The sequence below is a fragment of the Oncorhynchus gorbuscha genome, linkage group LG04 (genome assembly GCF_021184085.1).
Source record: "Oncorhynchus gorbuscha isolate QuinsamMale2020 ecotype Even-year linkage group LG04, OgorEven_v1.0, whole genome shotgun sequence".
NCBI lineage: Eukaryota > Metazoa > Chordata > Actinopteri > Salmoniformes > Salmonidae > Oncorhynchus > Oncorhynchus gorbuscha.
This window is the reverse complement of record NC_060176.1, coordinates 71,517,542-71,536,671: the sequence shown is the minus strand read 5'-3', so window position 1 is coordinate 71,536,671 and position 19,130 is coordinate 71,517,542. Positions and strand designations below refer to the sequence as shown.

At 41.4% G+C, this 19,130-nt stretch overlaps 2 protein-coding genes across 2 annotated transcripts in view; one reads left to right on the top strand and one right to left on the bottom strand.

Moving 5' to 3' along the window:
* The window catches only part of LOC124033048 (cotranscriptional regulator FAM172A homolog), a 301,295-nt gene extending 290,360 nt beyond the window's left edge, over positions 1-10,935 (bottom strand). The window contains exons 1-3 of the mRNA XM_046344970.1: positions 10,822-10,935; positions 10,008-10,142; positions 6,004-6,092 (exon numbers count right to left, since the gene is read on the bottom strand). Of these exons, the coding sequence (XP_046200926.1) occupies positions 6,004-6,073 (70 nt within the window). The 5' untranslated portion in view covers positions 6,074-6,092; positions 10,008-10,142; positions 10,822-10,935. The remainder of the gene's footprint in view (positions 1-6,003; positions 6,093-10,007; positions 10,143-10,821) is intronic.
* Positions 10,936-16,923: 5,988 nt separating this feature from the next.
* On the top strand, positions 16,924-18,081 carry LOC124033047 (early nodulin-75-like). The gene is made up of 2 exons (XM_046344969.1): positions 16,924-16,929; positions 17,275-18,081. Exons 1-2 carry the CDS (start codon positions 16,924-16,926, stop codon positions 18,079-18,081), a joined length of 813 nt encoding a protein of 270 aa, XP_046200925.1.
* The last annotated feature ends 1,049 nt before the right edge of the window (positions 18,082-19,130 follow it).

Sequence of the window (19,130 nt, the reverse complement as noted above, 5' to 3'; positions counted from 1 at the left end):
ACCATCTATCAATCTGTTGACACTAACAACCATCTATCATTCTGTTGACACTGTAACAAAACCATCTATCATTCTGTTGACACTGTAACAAAACCATCTATCAATCTGTTGACACTAACAACTATCTATCATTCTGTTGACACTGTAACAACTATATATCATTCTGTTGACACTGTAACAACTATCTATCATTCTGTTGACACTGTAACAACTATCTATCATTCTGTTGACACTGTAACAAAACCATCTATCAATCTGTTGACACTAACAACCATCTATCATTCTGTTGACACTGTAACAACCATCTATCATTCTGTTGACACTGTAACAAAACCATCAATCATTCTGTTGACACTATAACAACTATGTATGATTCTGTTGACACTGTAACAACTATCTATCATTCTGTTCACACTAACAACTATCTATCATTCTGTTGACACTGTAACAACTATCTATCATTCTGTTGACACTGTAACAACTATCTATCATTCTGTTGACACTGTAACAAAACCATCTATCAATCTGTTGACACTGTAACAAAACCATCTATCATTCTGTTGACACTGTAAAAAAACATCTATCAATCTGTTGACACTGTAACAACTATCTATCATTCTGTTGACACTAACAAAACCATCTATCAATCTGTTGACACTAACAACTATCTATCAATCTGTTGACACTGTAACAAAACCATCTATCAATCTGTTGACACTAACAACTATCTATCAATCTGTTGACACTGTAACAAAACCATCTATCATTCTGTTGATACTGTAACAACTATCTATCAATCTGTTGACACTGTAACAAAACCATCTATCAATCTGTTGACACTAACAACCATCTATCATTCTGTTGACACTGTAACAAAACCATCTATCAATCTGTTGACACTGTAACAAAACCATCTATCAATCTGTTGACACTGTAACAAGCATCTATCATTCTGTTGACACTGTAACAAAACCATCTATCATTCTGTTGACACTGTAACAACTATCTATCATTCTGTTGACACTGTAACAACTATATATCATTCTGTTGACACTGTAACAACTATATATCATTCTGTTGACACTGTAACAACTATCTATCATTCTGTTGACACTGTAACAACTATCTATCATTCTGTTGACACTGTAACAACCATCTATCAATCTGTTGACACTAACAACCATCTATCATTCTGTTGACACTGTAACAAAACCATCTATCATTCTGTTGACACTGTAACAAAACCATCTATCAATCTGTTGACACTAACAACTATCTATCATGCTGTTGACACTGTAACAACTATATATCATTCTGTTGACACTGTAACAACTATCTATCATTCTGTTGACACTGTAACAACTATCTATCATTCTGTTGACACTGTAACAAAACCATCTATCAATCTGTTGACACTAACAACCATCTATCATTCTGTTGACACTGTAACAACCATCTATCATTCTGTTGACACTGTAAGAAAACCATCAATCATTCTGTTGACACTATAACAACTATGTATGATTCTGTTGACACTGTAACAACTATCTATCATTCTGTTCACACTAACAACTATCTATCATTCTGTTGACACTGTAACAACTATCTATCATTCTGTTGACACTGTAACAACTATCTATCATTCTGTTGACACTGTAACAACCATCTATCATTCTGTTGACACTGTAACAACTATATATGATTCTGTTGACACTGTAACAACTATCTATCATTCTGTTGACACTGTAACAACTATCTATCATTCTGTTGACACTGTAACAACTATCTATCATTCTGTTGACACTGTAACAACTATCTATCATTCTGTTGACACTGTAACAACTATCTATCATTCTGTTGACACTGTAACAACTATCTATCATTCTGTTGACACTGTAACAACTATCTATCATTCTGTTGACACTGTAACAACTATATATGATTCTGTTGACACTGTAACAACTATATATGATTCTGTTGACACTGTAACAACTATATATCATTCTGTTGACACTGTAACAACTATCTATCATTCTGTTGACACTGTAACAACTATCTATCATTCTGTTGACACTGTAACAACTATATATGATTCTGTTGACACTGTAACAACTATCTATCATTCTGTTGACACTATAACGAAACCATCTATCAATCTGTTGACACTAACAACCATCTATCATTCTGTTGACACTGTAACAAAACCATCTATCATTCTGTTGACACTGTAACAAAACCATCTATCATTCTGTTGACACTGAAACAAAACCATCTATCATTCTGTTGACACTGTAACAAAACCATCTATCATTCTGTTGACACTGTAACAAAACCATCTATCAATCTGTTGACACTAACAACTATCTATCATTCTGTTGACACTGTAACAACTATATATCATTCTGTTGACACTGTAACAACTATCTATCATTCTGTTGACACTGTAACAACTATCTATCATTCTGTTGACACTGTAACAACTATCTATCATTCTGTTGACACTGTAACAACCATCTATCATTCTGTTGACACTGTAACAACTATATATCATTCTGTTGACACTGTAACAACTATATATCATTCTGTTGACACTGTAACAACCATCTATCATTCTGTTGACACTGTAACAACCATCTATCATTCTGTTGACACTAACAACTATATATCATTCTGTTGACACTGTAACAACTATATGTCATTCTGTTGACACTGTAACAACTATATATCATTCTGTTGACACTGTAACAACCATCTATCATGCTGTTGACACTGTAACAACCATATATCATTCTGTTGACACTGTAACAACCATATATCATTCTGTTGACACTGTAACAACTATATATCATTCTGTTGACACTGTAACAACCATCTATCATTCTGTTGACATTAACAACCATCTATCATTCTGTTGACACTGTAACAACCATCTATCATTCTGTTGACACTGTAACAACTATCTATCATTCTGTTGACACTGTAACAACTATCTATCATTCTGTTGACACTGTAACAACTATCTATCATTCTGTTGACACTGTAACGAAACCATCTATCAATCTGTTGACACTAACAACCATCTATCCTTCTGTTGACACTGTAACAAAACCATCTATCAATCTGTTGACACTAACAACTATCTATCATTCTGTTGACACTGTAACAACTATATATCATTCTGTTGACACTGTAACAAAACCATCTATCAATCTGTTGACACTAACAACTATCTATCATTCTGTTGACACTAACAAAACCATCTATCAATCTGTTGACACTAACAACTATCTATCATTCTGTTGACACTGTAACAAAACCATCTATCAATCTGTTGACACTAACAACTATCTATCATTCTGTTGACACTGTAACAACCATCTATCATTCTGTTGACACTGTAACAACTATATATCATTCTGTTGACACTGTAACAACTATATGTCATTCTGTTGACACTGTAACAACTATATATCATTCTGTTGACACTGTAACAACTATATATAATTCTGTTGACACTGTAACAACTATATATCATTCTGTTGACACTGTAACAACTATATATCATTCTGTTGACACTAACAACTATATATCATTCTGTTGACACTGTAACAACCATCTATCATTCTGTTGACACTGTAACAACTATCTATCATTCTGTTGACACTGTAACAACTATATATCATTCTGTTGACACTAACAACTATATATCATTCTGTTGACACTGTAACAACCATCTATCATTCTGTTGACACTGTAACAACTATCTATCATTCTGTTGACACTGTAACAAAACCATCTATCCTGCTGTTGACACTGTAACAAAACCATCTATCCTGCTGTTGACACGGCAACATATCGAACAACAAAACAGTATTAAATGTAATTGTGACCTCTAAGACTGCAAAACCCATAAAGTTAAAATACTCAAAGTATACGTACTTAACCGAAATAGCCGTAGGGTCTCATACTTTCTCAATTATTCCGCAACGGCAAACCCGGCAAAAATTAATAATCTATTATTACACAGTGGGGCGAGAAGTGAGCTATTAAAACAGTAGCACTTAACAGAAGGAAGAGTGGATCCTAATGAAACCCTACATGCAAGGCGTGTGCGTCTCAAATCAAATCTTATTTGTCACATGCTTTGTAAACAACAGGTGCAGACTAACAGTGAACTGCTAACTTTTGGGCCCTTACCAACAATGCAGAAAATAATTATATGACCATGTAATGAATTAAACATTTAGGAAGCTTTAATACAACTGATACATGTATGTTAATTATAAAGATGATGACTTTATCACAGTAGCCCTCCTGTTTTTCATTACAACAAATCTAAGGTTATGTCAACCTGGAGCACCTTCAGAATGGATTCACACCCCTCATTCCACATTTTGTGGTGTTACAGGCTGAATTTAAAATGGACAAAGGCCAGATGTTGTGTCAATGTCTGACACACAGTACCCGTAATGTCAAAGTGGAACTGTAGTTACTCCACATTACTGACCTAAATGACAGAGTGAAAAGAAAGAGGCCTGTACAGAATACAAATATTACAAAACATGCATCCTGTTTGTAATAAGGCACTAAAGTAAAGCTGCACATTTTATTTTGCTGAAAGAATGTCCTGAATACAAAGGAGAAATGCTCACTAACAGGAATGTAAACCAATTGCTGCACAACATTTCTGAAAAAGAAGCTTTTTGTGTGTATGGAAAGTATCTGGGATATTTTATTCAGCTCATGAAAACAAAACACTTTATATGCTGCATTTATATTTTTGTTCACTATACAATCCAGGTGTGTAAAGCTCTTATAGACTTACCCAGAAAGACTCACTGCTGTAATCACTGCCAAAGGTGTTCTAACATGTATTGACTCAGGGGTGTGAATACTTATATAAATCAGAAACAGTATTTCTGTATTTCCTTTTCAATACATTTGCAAAAATGTCTAAAAACATGTTTTCACTTTGTCATTATGGGGTATTGTGTGTAGATGGGTGAGAAACAAAATCAATTTGATCCATTTTGAATTCAGGCTGTAACACAACAAACTGTGCAATAAGTCAAGGGGTATGAATGCTTTCTGAAGGCACTGTAATTAAGTGTGTGTGTGTGCACTTGGGTGTGCGCACATGTGTGTGTATGAGAGTTCAGCTCCATCGCCTCCACAACACAGCCTCTCAGAGGAATAGGTTTCCTCAAAATTTCTCCCCTTTTTCTGGCATAATTAGCATGCAGTTCTCAATTCTGGAGCGTAATAGGTGTACATAACCTTGGATTTCCAGTAATGAAAAACCGGAAGGCTACTGTGACGAAGTCATCAGCTTTATAATTAAGATACCGGTTTCAATTGTATACAGCCTCTTAAATATGGTCATATTTTTTACACTATTTAGACGTGGGCTAACTTGGGTGTTGGTGAAGAATACCCTCCAGTCATGGCAGCACTGAGCCGGAGGGGCTTTATATAGAAATTATATTCTTGGAGAGTGAAGAAGACACCCAAGGCAGGCTCCTCAGCCGTGGCAGCCCGGCCCTGTTCTTAAGGGCAGCAAGGCTATGCAAATCCTCCGTCAGACTGAGTGCAAGGCTGAGTAGGTTACTGACAGGCCGTAGAGTACACAACATGTCTTCCTCAGGACACATAGCCAGCCAGCAGAGGCTGTCACACAGAGAAAGAGAGGACGAGGAGGGAGCGAGAGAGCGAGTAAGAGAAGTGCAGGAGAGAGAGAAAGGGCAGGAGAGCGAGAGCAAGAGAGAAAGAGACAAAAGCAGTGCAGGACAGAGGGAGAGAGCAGAAGAGAGAGAGATGGAAGAATCCGAGACAGGTTCTCTAATACAGGTCTCAAAATGAGGATGATTTCCTGTGCATTCAAATGATGCGGAATCTTTTCAAATCCGAGATTTAGCTAAATGATGTGTACAACATGTAATGTTAAATGCAAAGCAATCATTTCCATGCAAGACATCCACACAAAATAGAAATGATATGACTTACGCTCGTTGAAAGTGTACTCAAACTCTTCAAGCGTCTTGGGGAAAGTGAGTGGAGGTTCATCCTTCTTCATTAGTTCGTCTAAGTCTATTCTGGACAACAAGTTTGGGCCAGGTGTGGGGAGGGACACAGAGAATCAATATTAGCAACATTTACACTCAGAACCTGCTGAAAACACAGAGGCAGTCATAACGGATAAAGGCCTAGCCACATCTCTTCATGTTTTGTTTTTATGGATCCCAAGACTTCCAGTTACTGTGACTTGAACTCAGTGACAATTGTTGCTGGGAAGACTATGTTGGTTTAGCAGAATGAAAGAAATGAAATAAGCTACGGCTACGTATTCATATTTACAGTGTTTCCTCTTAGTACAGTTTCATAATATACAACAACAACTAATTAGGCTAAATTACAGAAGGAAACTAACCTAGGCTATTGCAGAGTGCTTGGAGATGGTTAGAAGTCATAACAAAAAAATACATTAAAAAGAGGCCATTTGCAATTGCTACATACTCTACCGGTCAAAAGTTTTAGAACACCTACTCATTCAGGGGTTTTTCTTTATTTTTACTATTTTCTACATTATCGAATAGTAGTGAAGACATCAAAACTATTAAATAACACATATGGAGTCATGTAGTAACCAGAAAAAGGGATAAACAAATCTAAATATATTTTCCTTGACAGCTTTGCACAAGCTTGGCATTCTCTCAACCAGCTTCATGAGGTGGAGTGCACCTGGAGTGCATTTCATATTAATATTAACAGGTGTTCCTTCTTAAAAAGTTCATTTGAGGAATTTATTTCCTTCTTAACGCGTTTGAGCCAATCAGTTGTGTGACAAGGTAGGGCTGGTATACAGAAGATAGCCCTACTTGGTACAATAAGTCCATATTATGGCAAGAACTGCTCAAATAAGCAAAGAGTAATGAAAATGTAAACCAAATACTGTATAGCCTCAAAGCATGGCTATAACTACACTAAACAAAAAATATAAACGCAACACGTAAAGTGTGTTATATCCCTGTTAGTAACAGGTTATATGCCTGTTAGTGAGCATTTCTTATTTGACAAAATAATCCATCCACCTGACAGGTGTGGCATATCAAGAAGCTGATTAAACAGCATGATCATTACACAGGTGCACCTTGTGCTGGAGACAATAAAAGGCCACTAAAATGTGCAGTTCTGTCACAGAACACAATGCCACAGATGTCTCATGTTTTGAGGGAGCTTGCAATTGGCATGCTGAGTGCAAGAATGTCTACCAGAGGTATTGCCAGATAATTGAATGTTCATTTCTCTACCATAAGCCACCTCAAACATAATTTTAGAGAATTTGGCACTACGTCCAACCTGCTTCACAAACGCAGACCACGTGTATGGCGTTGTGTAGGCGAGTGGTTTGCTGATGTTAACGATGTCAACAGAGTGCCCCATGGTGGCGGGGGGGTTATGGTATGGGCAGGCATAAGTTACAGACAATGAACACAACTGCATTTTTTCGATGGCAATTTGAATGCACAGCGATACCATGACGAGATTCTGAGGCCCATTGTCGTGCCATCACCACATGTTTCAGCACGGACCCATGTCTCAAGGATCTGTACACAATTCCTGGAAGTTGAAAATGTCCCAGTTCTTCCATGGCCTGCATACTTAGCAGACATGTCAGCCATTGAACATGTTTGGGATGCTCTGAATCGACATGTACGACAGCATGTTCCAGTTCCTGCCAATATCCAGCAACTTCGCACAGTCATTGAAAAGGAGTGGGACAACATTCCACAGGCCACAATCATCAGCCTGGTCAACTCTATTTGAAGGAGATGTGTTAGGGCCTAATTAATTGATTTCAATTGACTGATTTCCTTATATGAACTGTAACTCATTGCTCGACAGGGTAGCCCAGTGGTTTGAGCGTTGGACTAGTAACCAGAAGGTTGCAAGTTCAAACCCCTGAGCTGACAAGGTACAAACCTGTCCTTCTGCCCGTGAACAGGAAGTTAACTCACTGTTCCTAGGCCATCATTGAAAATAAGAATTTGTTCTTAACTGACTTGCCTAGTTAAATAAAGGTTAAAAAAAATGAAATTGTTGTTTATTATTTTTGTTCCAGATATAATTCTGATATCTGGGATGGTCAGTTCTTGCATCCATAGCTCGGTCTATGAATTTGAGAGTGGTTACATTTCTCCAGCTTCATCTCTCAGCTGTTATTAACCAAAACAGAAGTGGGGTCCACGATTTGTTATTGTTTAAACTGAAGATTGCCTATTCAACACTCTTCAGGGCTGTTCCATATGAACTAAATAAATATGTTTAGCCTACATGAGGTAAAGAGGGGAAAGCATCCTAAATACTCAATTCAAACATAGGCAGTGTGTATCTCATCTTTAATGGAACCCGTGGAAAGACAAAGGGGATATGCAGAGAAAGAAGACAGTAGCCTTCAGGCTCGAGATTGAGAGGGCAAAGCACATTTCTCCCTTTAGCTAGTCCTTCCTACTCTCAAAAACTAGAGTCCTCTCTGCAAACAAATGTCTAAGTGACAGACAGTAGGAGAACTGTTCACCAGTCTTCAAGGGCCCTTGTGACAGACAGTAGGATAATTGTTCACCAGTCTTCAAGGGCCCTTGTGACAAACAGTAGGAGAACTGTTCACCAGTCTTCAAGGGCCCTTGTGACAGACAGTAGGAGAACTGTTCACCAGTCTTCAAGGGCCCTTGTGACAGACAGTAGGAGAACTGTTCACCAGTCTTCAAAGGCCCTTGTGACAGACAGTAGGAGAACTGTTCACCAGTCTTCAAGGGCCCTTGTGACAGACAGCAGGAGAACTGTTCACCAGTCTTCAAGGGCCCTTGTGACAGACAGTAGGAGAACTGTTCACCAGTCTTCAAGGGCCCTTGTGACAGACAGTAGGAGAACTGTTCACCAGTCTTCAAGGGCCCTTGTGACAGACAGTAGGAGAACTGTTCACCAGTCTTCAAGGGCCCTTGTGACAGACAGTAGGAGAACTGTTCACCAGTCTTCAAGGGCCCTTGTGACAGACAGCAGGAGAACTGTTCACCAGTCTTCAAGGGCCCTTGTGACAGACAGTAGGAGAACTGTTCACCAGTCTTCAAGGGCCCTTGTGACAGACAGTAGGAGAACTGTTCACCAGTCTTCAAGGGCCCTTGTGACAGACAGTAGGAGAACTGTTCACCAGTCTTCAAGGGCCCTTGTGACAGACAGTAGGAGAACTGTTCACCAGTCTTCAAGGGCCCTTGTGACAGACAGTAGGAGAACTGTTCACCAGTCTTCAAGGGCCCTTGTGACAGACAGTAGGAGAACTGTTCACCAGTCTTCAAGGGCCCTTGTGACAGACAGTAGGAGAACTGTTCACCAGTCTTCAAGGGCCCTTGTGACAGACAGTAGGAGAACTGTTCACCAGTCTTCAAGGGCCCTTGTGACAGACAGTAGGAGAACTGTTCACCAGTCTTCAAGGGCCCTTGTGACAGACAGTAGGAGAACTGTTCACCAGTCTTCAAGGGCCCTTGTGACAGACAGTAGGAGAACTGTTCACCAGTCTTCAAGGGCCCTTGTGACAGACAGTAGGAGAACTGTTCACCAGTCTTCAAGGGCCCTTGTGACAGACAGTAGGAGAACTGTTCACCAGTCTTCAAGGGCCCTTGTGACAGACAGTAGGAGAACTGTTCACCAGTCTTCAAGGGCCCTTGTGACAGACAGTAGGAGAACTGTTCACCAGTCTTCAAGGGCCCTTGTGACAGACAGTAGGAGAACTGTTCACCAGTCTTCAAGTGCCCTTGTGACAGACAGTAGGAGAACTGTTCACCAGTATTCAAGGGCCCTTGTGACAGACAGTAGGAGAACTGTTCACCAGTCTTCAGACAACACAACGGACACCAAGAAATACAAGTTGGCTTACATTTACCTTCCAGCTGTGAGTAATCACATAATCACACTCAACTATACAAGGAGCCAAGACCAACTAGCTAGTTGCTTACCTTTCAGTGCAGTTGTTTTCTCTTTATCCTCCTGGCCAGGAATCTAGGCCATGGTTATCCACAAAATGAACAGTATAAAAGTGCAGGGTCGAGTAAGCATGGATGTGCTGTTCTTGTGGATCACTGCAGGTCATTCTACATGGAAGGGAACAGAACATGGGGCTCCCTCTTTATATATATTGTTTTTTTAAACAGTAACTAGTTACAATGTAACACGAACAACTACATGGTTTGTATTTTAAAGATAGGTACATTACTAGTGAAGGCAGGACATTAATTTGTGGTAATAGTTACAAGGAATGAATACATACAATAATGCAGAAGGAATCATATACATTTAAAATAGTTATCAAGATAAATACACAGAGAACAGTTCCCCTAGCTTACTATTTAATTTGTGGCATTTCTTGACACCACTGTCGTAACCACACTGCATGGTGTGGTATCCAACATAACTACCATTTGGTCACCGTATAGCCTAATTTAATGAGGCTAAGTAGTTAACCTGCTATGGGTTGAAGCATGCAACTGCAAAGGAAAGTTGTGGCAAATATCATGTAGCTAACTTCGGAAATAACAGGCGCTGACATTTTAGTAAGTTACTGTAGCTAGTTAGCTAAACAATATAGCTAGACATGAATATGCAAGCACTTGCGTGCAAGAGGCAGAGGTATCCAAACAACCTAGACCCAGGGACAGGGAGTGTGCCTGCATACACGTGAAGCCACCTCCAGGAGCAACGCGTTCGTTTCACACGTGTGCATGGCATATATTAGTTTCTTTTACAATCATGTAATTTGCTTGAATCACATACCAACACGTAACAAGCGAATGTCCAAATAACAATCATCCAGCATCCACTGACACTGCCTCCTTAAAATGTACAGAACAGGAAGGAATCTTAGAAATGGAAGATTCCGGGTTACCGAGACAACCGCCTGGAAGGAATATTTAAAGAGACAGCTCCACCCACCAAGGCACGTCACATTGGAAGAATGAAGTACAACATTACAGACTTTCGACTCTCCCAACCTATGCCCGCACGGTCCCGCACCCACGGTTTTCAAGAGTACAGTGCATTCAGAAAGTATTCACACCTCTTGACTTTCTCCACTTTTGTTGTCAAAGCCTGAATTTACATTTTATTTTACCTTTATTTAATAGGGCAAGTCAGAACATCTTACATTCAATGACGGTCTAGGAACAGTGGGTTAACTGCCTGTTCAGGGGCAGAACGACAGATTTGTACCTTGTAAACTCGGGGGTTTGAACTTGCAACCTTCCAACACTCTAACCACTAGGCTACCCTGCCGCCCCAAACTTGACTTATTTTTAAAAATTGTCACTGGCCTACACACAATACCCCACAATGTTAAAGTGGAATCATGTTTTTCGAAATTTTACAAATTCATTAAAAAAGAAAAGCTGAAATGTCTTGAGTCAATAAGTATTCAACCCCTTTGTTATGCCAAGCCTAAATAAGTTCAGAAGTAAAAATGTGCTTAACAAGTCACATAAGAAGTTGCTCTGTGTGCAATAATAGTGTTTAACATAATTTTTGAATGACTACCTCATCTCTGTACCCCACACATACACTTATCTGTAAGGTCCCTCAGTCGAGCAGTCAATTTCAACCACAGATTCAACCACAAAGACCAGGGAGGTGTTCCAATGCTTTGCAAAGAAGGGAACCTATTGGTAGATGGGTATAAAAAGCAGACATTGATATCCCTTTGACCATGGTGAAGAAATGAATTACATTTGGGATGTTCTATCAACACACCTAGTCACTACAAAGATACGGGCGTCCTTCCGAACTCAGTTGCCGGAGAGGAAAGAAACCGCTCAGGGATTTCAGAGTTTAATGGCTGTGATAAAAGAAAACTGAGGATGGATAAACAACATTGTATACTAACCTAAATGACAGAGTGAAAAGAAGGTATTCTGTACAGAAGGTAGCCTGTCCAAAACATGCATTCTATTGCAAAAAGGCAGTTAAAATAATACTGTACAAAATGTGATAAAGCAATTAACTTTTTGTCCTGAATACAAACCTTTAGGTTTGAAGCCAATCCAGTACAATACATTACTGAGTACCACTCTCCATATTTTCAAGCATAGTGGTAGCTACATCATGTTATAAGTATGTTTGTAATCGTTAAAAGTATACTTTGGGATTTTGGAACATGAGGACTTTTATCTCCTTTCCCAGAGAAACACAGAAACATAAAAATGGTATCTGTGAGTTCATCTAACTCTGGGGAAGTAGATAAATGGCATCTTTGCCAAAACCCGGAAGTATCCCTTTAAGGGCTGGGAAGTTTTTCTGGATAAAAAAAACGTAATGGAGCTAAGCACAGGCCAAATTCTAGAGGAAAAACTGGTTCAGTCTGCTTTCCACCAGACACCGGGAGATGAATTCACCTTTCAGCAGGACAATAACCTAAAACACAAGCCCAAAAATACACAGTTTTGACTTCAATCTGTTTGAAAATTGTTGTCAAAATTTTTGTCAAGCAATCAATGATCAACAACTAATTTGACAGAACTTGAAGAATTTTGGAAATAATAATGTGCAACTGTTGATCCAGGTGTGTAAAGCTCTTAGAAACCTACCCAGAAAGACTCACAGCTCTTAGAAACCTACCCAGAAAGACTCACAGCTCTTAGAAACCTACCCAGAAAGACTCACAGCTCTTAGAAACCTACCCAGAAAGACTCACAGCTCTTAGAAACCTACCCAGAAAGACTCACAGCTCTTAGAAACCTACCCAGAAAGACTCAGAAAGCTCTTAGAAAACCTCACCCAGAAAGACTCACAGCTCTTAGAAACCTACCCAGAAAGACTCACAGCTCTTAGAAACCTACCCAGAAAGACTCACAGCTCTTAGAAACCTACCCAGAAAGACTCACAGCTCTTAGAAACCTACCCAGAAAGACTCACAGCTCTTAGAAACCTACCCAGAAAGACTCACAGCTCTTAGAAACCTACCCAGAAAGACTCACAGCTCTTAGAAACCTACCCAGAAAGACTCACAGCTCTTAGAAAACCTAGCTCCCAGAAAGACTCACAGCTCTTAGAAACCTACCCAGAAAGACTCACAGCTCTTAGAAACCTACCCAGAAAGACTCTTAGAAACAGCTCTTAGAAACCTACCCAGAAAGACTCACAGCTCTTAGAAACCTACCCAGAAAGACTCACAGCTCTTAGAAACCTACCCAGAAAGACTCACAGCTCTTAGAAACCTACCCAGAAAGACTCACAAGACTCACAGCTCTTAGAAACCTACCCAGAAAGACTCACAGCTCTTAGAAACCTACCCAGAAAGACTCACAGCTCTTAGAAACCTACCCAGAAAGACTCACAGCTCTTAGAAACCTACCCAGAAAGACTCACAGCTCTTAGAAACCTACCCAGAAAGACTCACAGCTCTTAGAAACCTACCCAGAAAGACTCACAGCTCTTAGAAACCTACCCAGAAAGACTCACAGCTCTTAGAAACCTACCCAGAAAGACTCACCCAGACTCACAGCTCTAGAAACCTACCCAGAAAGACTCACAGCTCTTAGAAACCTACCCAGAAAGACTCACAGCTCTTAGAAACCTACCCAGAAAGACTCACAGCTCTTAGAAACCTACCCAGAAAGACTCACAGCTCTTAGAAACCTACCCAGAAAGACTCAGCTCAGCTCTTAGAAACCTACCCAGAAAAGACTCACAGCTCTTAGAAACCTACCCAGAAAGACTACCCAGAAAGACTCACAGCTCTTAGAAACCTACCCAGAAAGACTCACAGCTCTTAGAAACCTACCCAGAAAGACTCACAGCTCTTAGAAACCTACCCAGAAAGACTCACAGCTCTTAGAAACCTACCCAGAAAGACTCACAGCTCTTAGAAACCTACCCAGAAAGACTCACAAACTCTTAGAAAACCCAGAAAGACTCACAGCTCTTAGAAACCTACCCAGAAAGACTCACAGCTCTTAGAAACCTACCCAGAAAGACTCACAGCTCTTAGAAACCTACCCAGAAAGACTCACAGCTCTTAGAAACCTACCCAGAAAGACTCACAGCTCTTAGAAACCTACCCAGAAAGACTCACAGCTGAAATCGCTGCCAAAGGTGATTCTAACATGTATTGGCTCTGGGGTTTGAATACTGTTTTATTTCTCATGATTTAAAAATAAAAATGTTCAGATTTTTCTTTCTCTTTTACATTAGAGTATTTGGTGAAGATAGTTGACAGAAAATGACATTTAAATCCATTTGAATCCCATTTTGTAACAAAAGAAATGTGTAAAAAGTAAAAGGGTGTGAATAGTTTCTGAAGCCTTATAAGCAGTTTTCATCCTCCAACATAAACATTACATCCCAAAAGCAGCATAGGTTTACTGTTTGAATAAACATGTTTCCTTTATTCAGGGACATCAATGAGTCATAACTCCTGGGGAAGCTTATTCTTATCCTAAACATTAGAATAAGCTCTTCTGTGGAATTCCCTGCTGCTTATGTGTCAATAATCACATTATCCTGCAAAGCGCAATTCTCCATAAAACAACTATTGAGTATTTGTGATGAAGCCTTCATTTTCCATTGCCTGGTGTTTTCTATAAGTAAGATATCACCTGTCAACAATGACAATGTATAAGCATGTGATTGAATAGTGAGTGTTTGTTTTGGAAAGACAAAACAAACCACAGCTTTCATTCTTTCCTGAGAATAGAAACACGAGCAGTGGCTTAAATTCCTACACCAATATGAAAATAATAGCTTTCATTGCATTATGCTAAATATAAGCAGCACACTTTTTCACGTGGAGAAAAAGAATAGCTTGAGAGCATTTTGTTGTTGTTATTTTATTAGTATTTTATATGATCATATACGGTGCATTGGGACATTTTTCAAATCCCTTGGCCTTTTCCACATGTTGTTATGTTACAGCCTTAAAATGGATTAACTGAAGAAAACTCCTCATCAATCAACATAGAACACCCCGTAATGACAAAGTGAAAACATATTTTTTGCAATTTTTGCAAATGTATGAAAATGAAAAATAACTTATTTACATAAATATTCAAACCCATTGGTATGAGACTTGAAATTGAGCTCAGGTGCATCCTGTTTCCACTGATGATCCTTGAGATGTTTCTACAACTTGATTGGAGTCCACCTGTGGTCAATTAAATTAATTGGACATGATTTGGAAAGGCACACACCTGTCTACATAAGGTCTCACAGTTGACTGTGCATGTCAGAGCAAACGCCAAGCCATGAGGTTGAAGGAATTCAGATCAAATAAAATGTTTATTTGTCACATGCGCCGAATACCTTACAGTGAAATGCTTACTAAATAGTCCGTATAGCTCCAAGACAGTCCATATAGTACCAAAACATTTCTGAAGCATTGAAGGTCCCCAAGAACACAGTGGCCTCTATTTGTCTTAAATGGAAGAAGTTTGGAACCACCAAGACTCTTCCTAGAACTGCCCCTCCGGCCAAACAGAGCAATTGAGGGAGATGGTCCTTGGTCAGGGAGGTGACCAAGAACCTGATGGTCACTCTCACGGAGCTCCAGAGTTCCTCTGTGGAGATGGGAGAATCTTCCAGAAGGACAACCATCTCTGCAGCACTCCACCAATCAGGCCTTTATGGCAGCATGGCAAGATGGAAGCCACTCTTCAGTAAAAGGCACATGACAGCCTGCTTGGAGTTTGAGTCCTTGGAGTTTGGAGTTTGAGTCCTTGGAGTTTGAGTCCTGCTTGGAGTTTGAGTCCTTGAGTGGCCCAGCCAGAGCCCGGACTTGAACCCGACCTGAAAATAGCTGTGCAGTGAGACTCCCCATCCAACCTTACAGAGTTTGAGAGAATCTGTAGAGAAGAATGGGAGAAATTCCCCAAATAAAAGTGTGCCAAGCTTGTAGCGTCATACCCAAGAAGACTCGAGGCTGTAATCGCTGCCAAGGGTGCTTCAACAAAGTACTGAGTAAAGGATCGGAATACTTATGTAAATGTGATATTTCATTTCATTTTTTAAAATAAATGTGCAACAATGTATGAAAACCTGTTTTTGCTTTGTCATTGTGAGGTTTTGTGTGTAGAGTGATGAGGGGGGGGGGAAATGATTTAATCCATTTTAGATTAAGGCTGTAACATACCAAAATGTGGAAAAGGGCCTGAATTATTTCTGAGTGCACAGTATTTATCCTACTGGTCACTCATTTGCAGGAAAATATATACACGCTTAGAAAAAAAGGATTCCAAAGGGGTTCTTCGGCTGTCTCCATAGGAGAACCCTTTTAAGTTCCATGTAGAACCCTTGTGGAATAGGATATACTCTGCATTTAACTCAAAGGGGTTCTAACTGGAACCAAAAAGGGTTCTTTAGAGGGTTCGCCAATGGAGACCCTTTTATTTCCTAGATAGCACCTTTTTTTCCCAAGAGTGTATAAGAAAAACAGCAACATATCACTCTTAGTTTACTCTCAATGTATTAGAAAGTTGAAACATAGCTACCCGGTTGATAATGTTTTGGGATGGGATAAAAAACAGTGTAATGTGTTCAAAGTTTGAAGAAAAGTGATCGTTTTTTATTTTCATGTTTAATTCTACAAGATTCTGTCTTGTCTCATCAATAAGAAAATACAGAAAACCTGGTAGGGAAAGTATCAGAAATAACAAATAACAAACTATGCTCTCAGTACTGTCTGTTACATGGTGGGACACATTCTGGTGACAGTTTGCAATCATAACACATCTTCTCTTCTAAATCGGAGTATTTGAAGTTTGTTGTTTGAACTGGGAGAAAATATGCTGACACCAATGCCTTTACACGAGCTGCTTCAACCTCAGTGATCAGTCCCTGGAAACACATCTTCTCAAGCAAACAAACTCTGCCTCCAATCCAGAAACCTGTCCCATGGATGTACACCAAAAAGATGAAATCCCAATGATGCAGCAAACACACACACACACACACACGCAGGCAGGCAGGCCGGCAGGCAGGCAGGCAGGCAGGCAGGCAGGCAGGCAGGCAGGCAGGCAGGCAGGCAGGCAGGCAGACAGACAGACAGACAGACAGACAGACAGACAGACAGACAGACAGACAGACAGACAGACAGACAGACAGACAGACAGACAGACAGACAGACAGACAGACAGACACACAAACACACACACACACACACACACAGTGCTTAGTTATTTCCCAGAGCTTTCTACCTATCTAGAACACACATCACAGCTCCATCAGGCCCTTCCATTCGAGCAGGCCCTTCCATTCGAGCAGGCCCCTCCATTCGAGCTGGCCCCTCCATTCGAGCAGGCCCTTCCATTCGAGCAGGCCCCTCCATTCGAGCAGGCCCTTCCATTCGAGCAGGCCCCTCCATTCGAGCAGGCCCCTCCATTCGAGCAGGCCCCTCCATTCGAGCAGGCCCTTCCATTCGAGCAGGCCCTTCCATTCGAGCAGGCCCTTCCATTCGAGCAGGCCCTTCCATTCGAGCAGGCCCTTCCATTCGAGCAGGCCCCTCCATTCGAGCAGGCCCTTCCATTCGAGCAGGCCCCTCCATTCGAGCAGGCCCCTCCATTCGAGCAGGCCCTTCCATTCGAGCAGGCCCCTCCATTCGAGCAGGCCCTTCCATTCAAGCAGGCCCCTCCATTCGAGCAGGCCCCTCCATTCGAGCAGGCCCCTCCATTCGAGCAGGCCCCTCCATTCGAGCAGGCCCCTCCATTCGAGCAGGCCCTTCCATTCGAGCAGGCCCCTCCATTCGAGCAGGCCCTTCCATTCGAGCAGGCCCCTCCATTCGAGCAGGCCCCTCCATTCGAGCAGGCCCCTCCATATGAGCCGGCCCCTCCATTCGAGCATGACCTTCCATGCGAGCAGGCCCCTCCATGTGAGCAGGCCCCTTTATGTGAGCCGGCCCCTCCATGCGAGCTGGCCCCTCCATGCGAGCAGGCCCCTCCATGCGAGCAGGCCCCTCCATGCGAGCAGGCCCCTCCATGCCAGCCGGCCCCTCCATGCGAGCTGGCCCCTCCATGCGAGCAGGCCCCTCCATGCAAGCAGGCCCCTCCATGTTAGCCGGCCCCTCCATGCGAGCAGGCCCCTCCATGCAAGCAGGCCCCTCCATGTTAGCCGGCCCCTCCATGCGAGCAAGCCCCTCCATGCGAGCAGGCCCCTCCATGTGAGCACTTTGATGGAGTTTCTGCCTCAGTCATTCTGTCTCTGGCCGAATCAGACATCTTCTTTCTCTTCTTCTGCCACACTGTCACCGTGGTAATTACTGTCTATACGGGGAGGATTTGTTTATGTAAATATGTGCGTTTGATTCATGGGGCCCTTCGCACATCTCTGCTTTCTTCTCCTCTTTGTTTAGTCTTTCTCTCTCTCTCCATTTCTCCCTGTATCTATCACCGAGCCAGTGGACTGTCAGCTGATAGACAGACCAACGAGTGGGAGTATGAGGGGTGGAGAGGAAAGAGAGAGATGGAGGGGGAGGTTTAGTCAGCCTCATGACAACTCTATACCTTGAGGAAGACACCAGGTACTGACACAGTATAGTTAGAAATGGTGAGGGTGCGGAGGAGGAGAGAGAGGGGCAATGGCTATACCTCATGACTATTACACTTCACAGTTCAATCCAATCACTTGAAGAACATAATATTTACGAATGCCACGCAAAATGAACCGAGGGAGGGAAGAGGGAGGGATGAAGGAACCGAGGGAGGGAAGAGGGAGGGATGAAGGAACCGAGGGAGGGAAGAGGGAGGGATGAAGGAACCGAGGGAGGGAAGAGGGAGGGATGAAGGAACAGAGGGAGGGAAGAGGGAGGGATGAAGGAACAGAGGGAGGGAGTAGGGGCAGGACGAAACGCTAAAGGTTTTTCAATGTTTAATTTTCAAATAGGATTAAGCAGAATGACATTTAGCTGAAGGTTACTGGCTGAGCGGAGCGACGCATTGTCTTAGCTGATATTGATATTCAGGAAGCGCCCCGCTTGTCACTGGGACAAACAGAGTTGATGAATGAGAAGCCTTTCTGCAGGAAGGTGTTAAGTGCACATTTGTAAGAGAAGAGAGAGAGAGAGAGAGAGAGAGAGAGAGAGAGAGAGAGAGAGAGAGAGAGAGAGA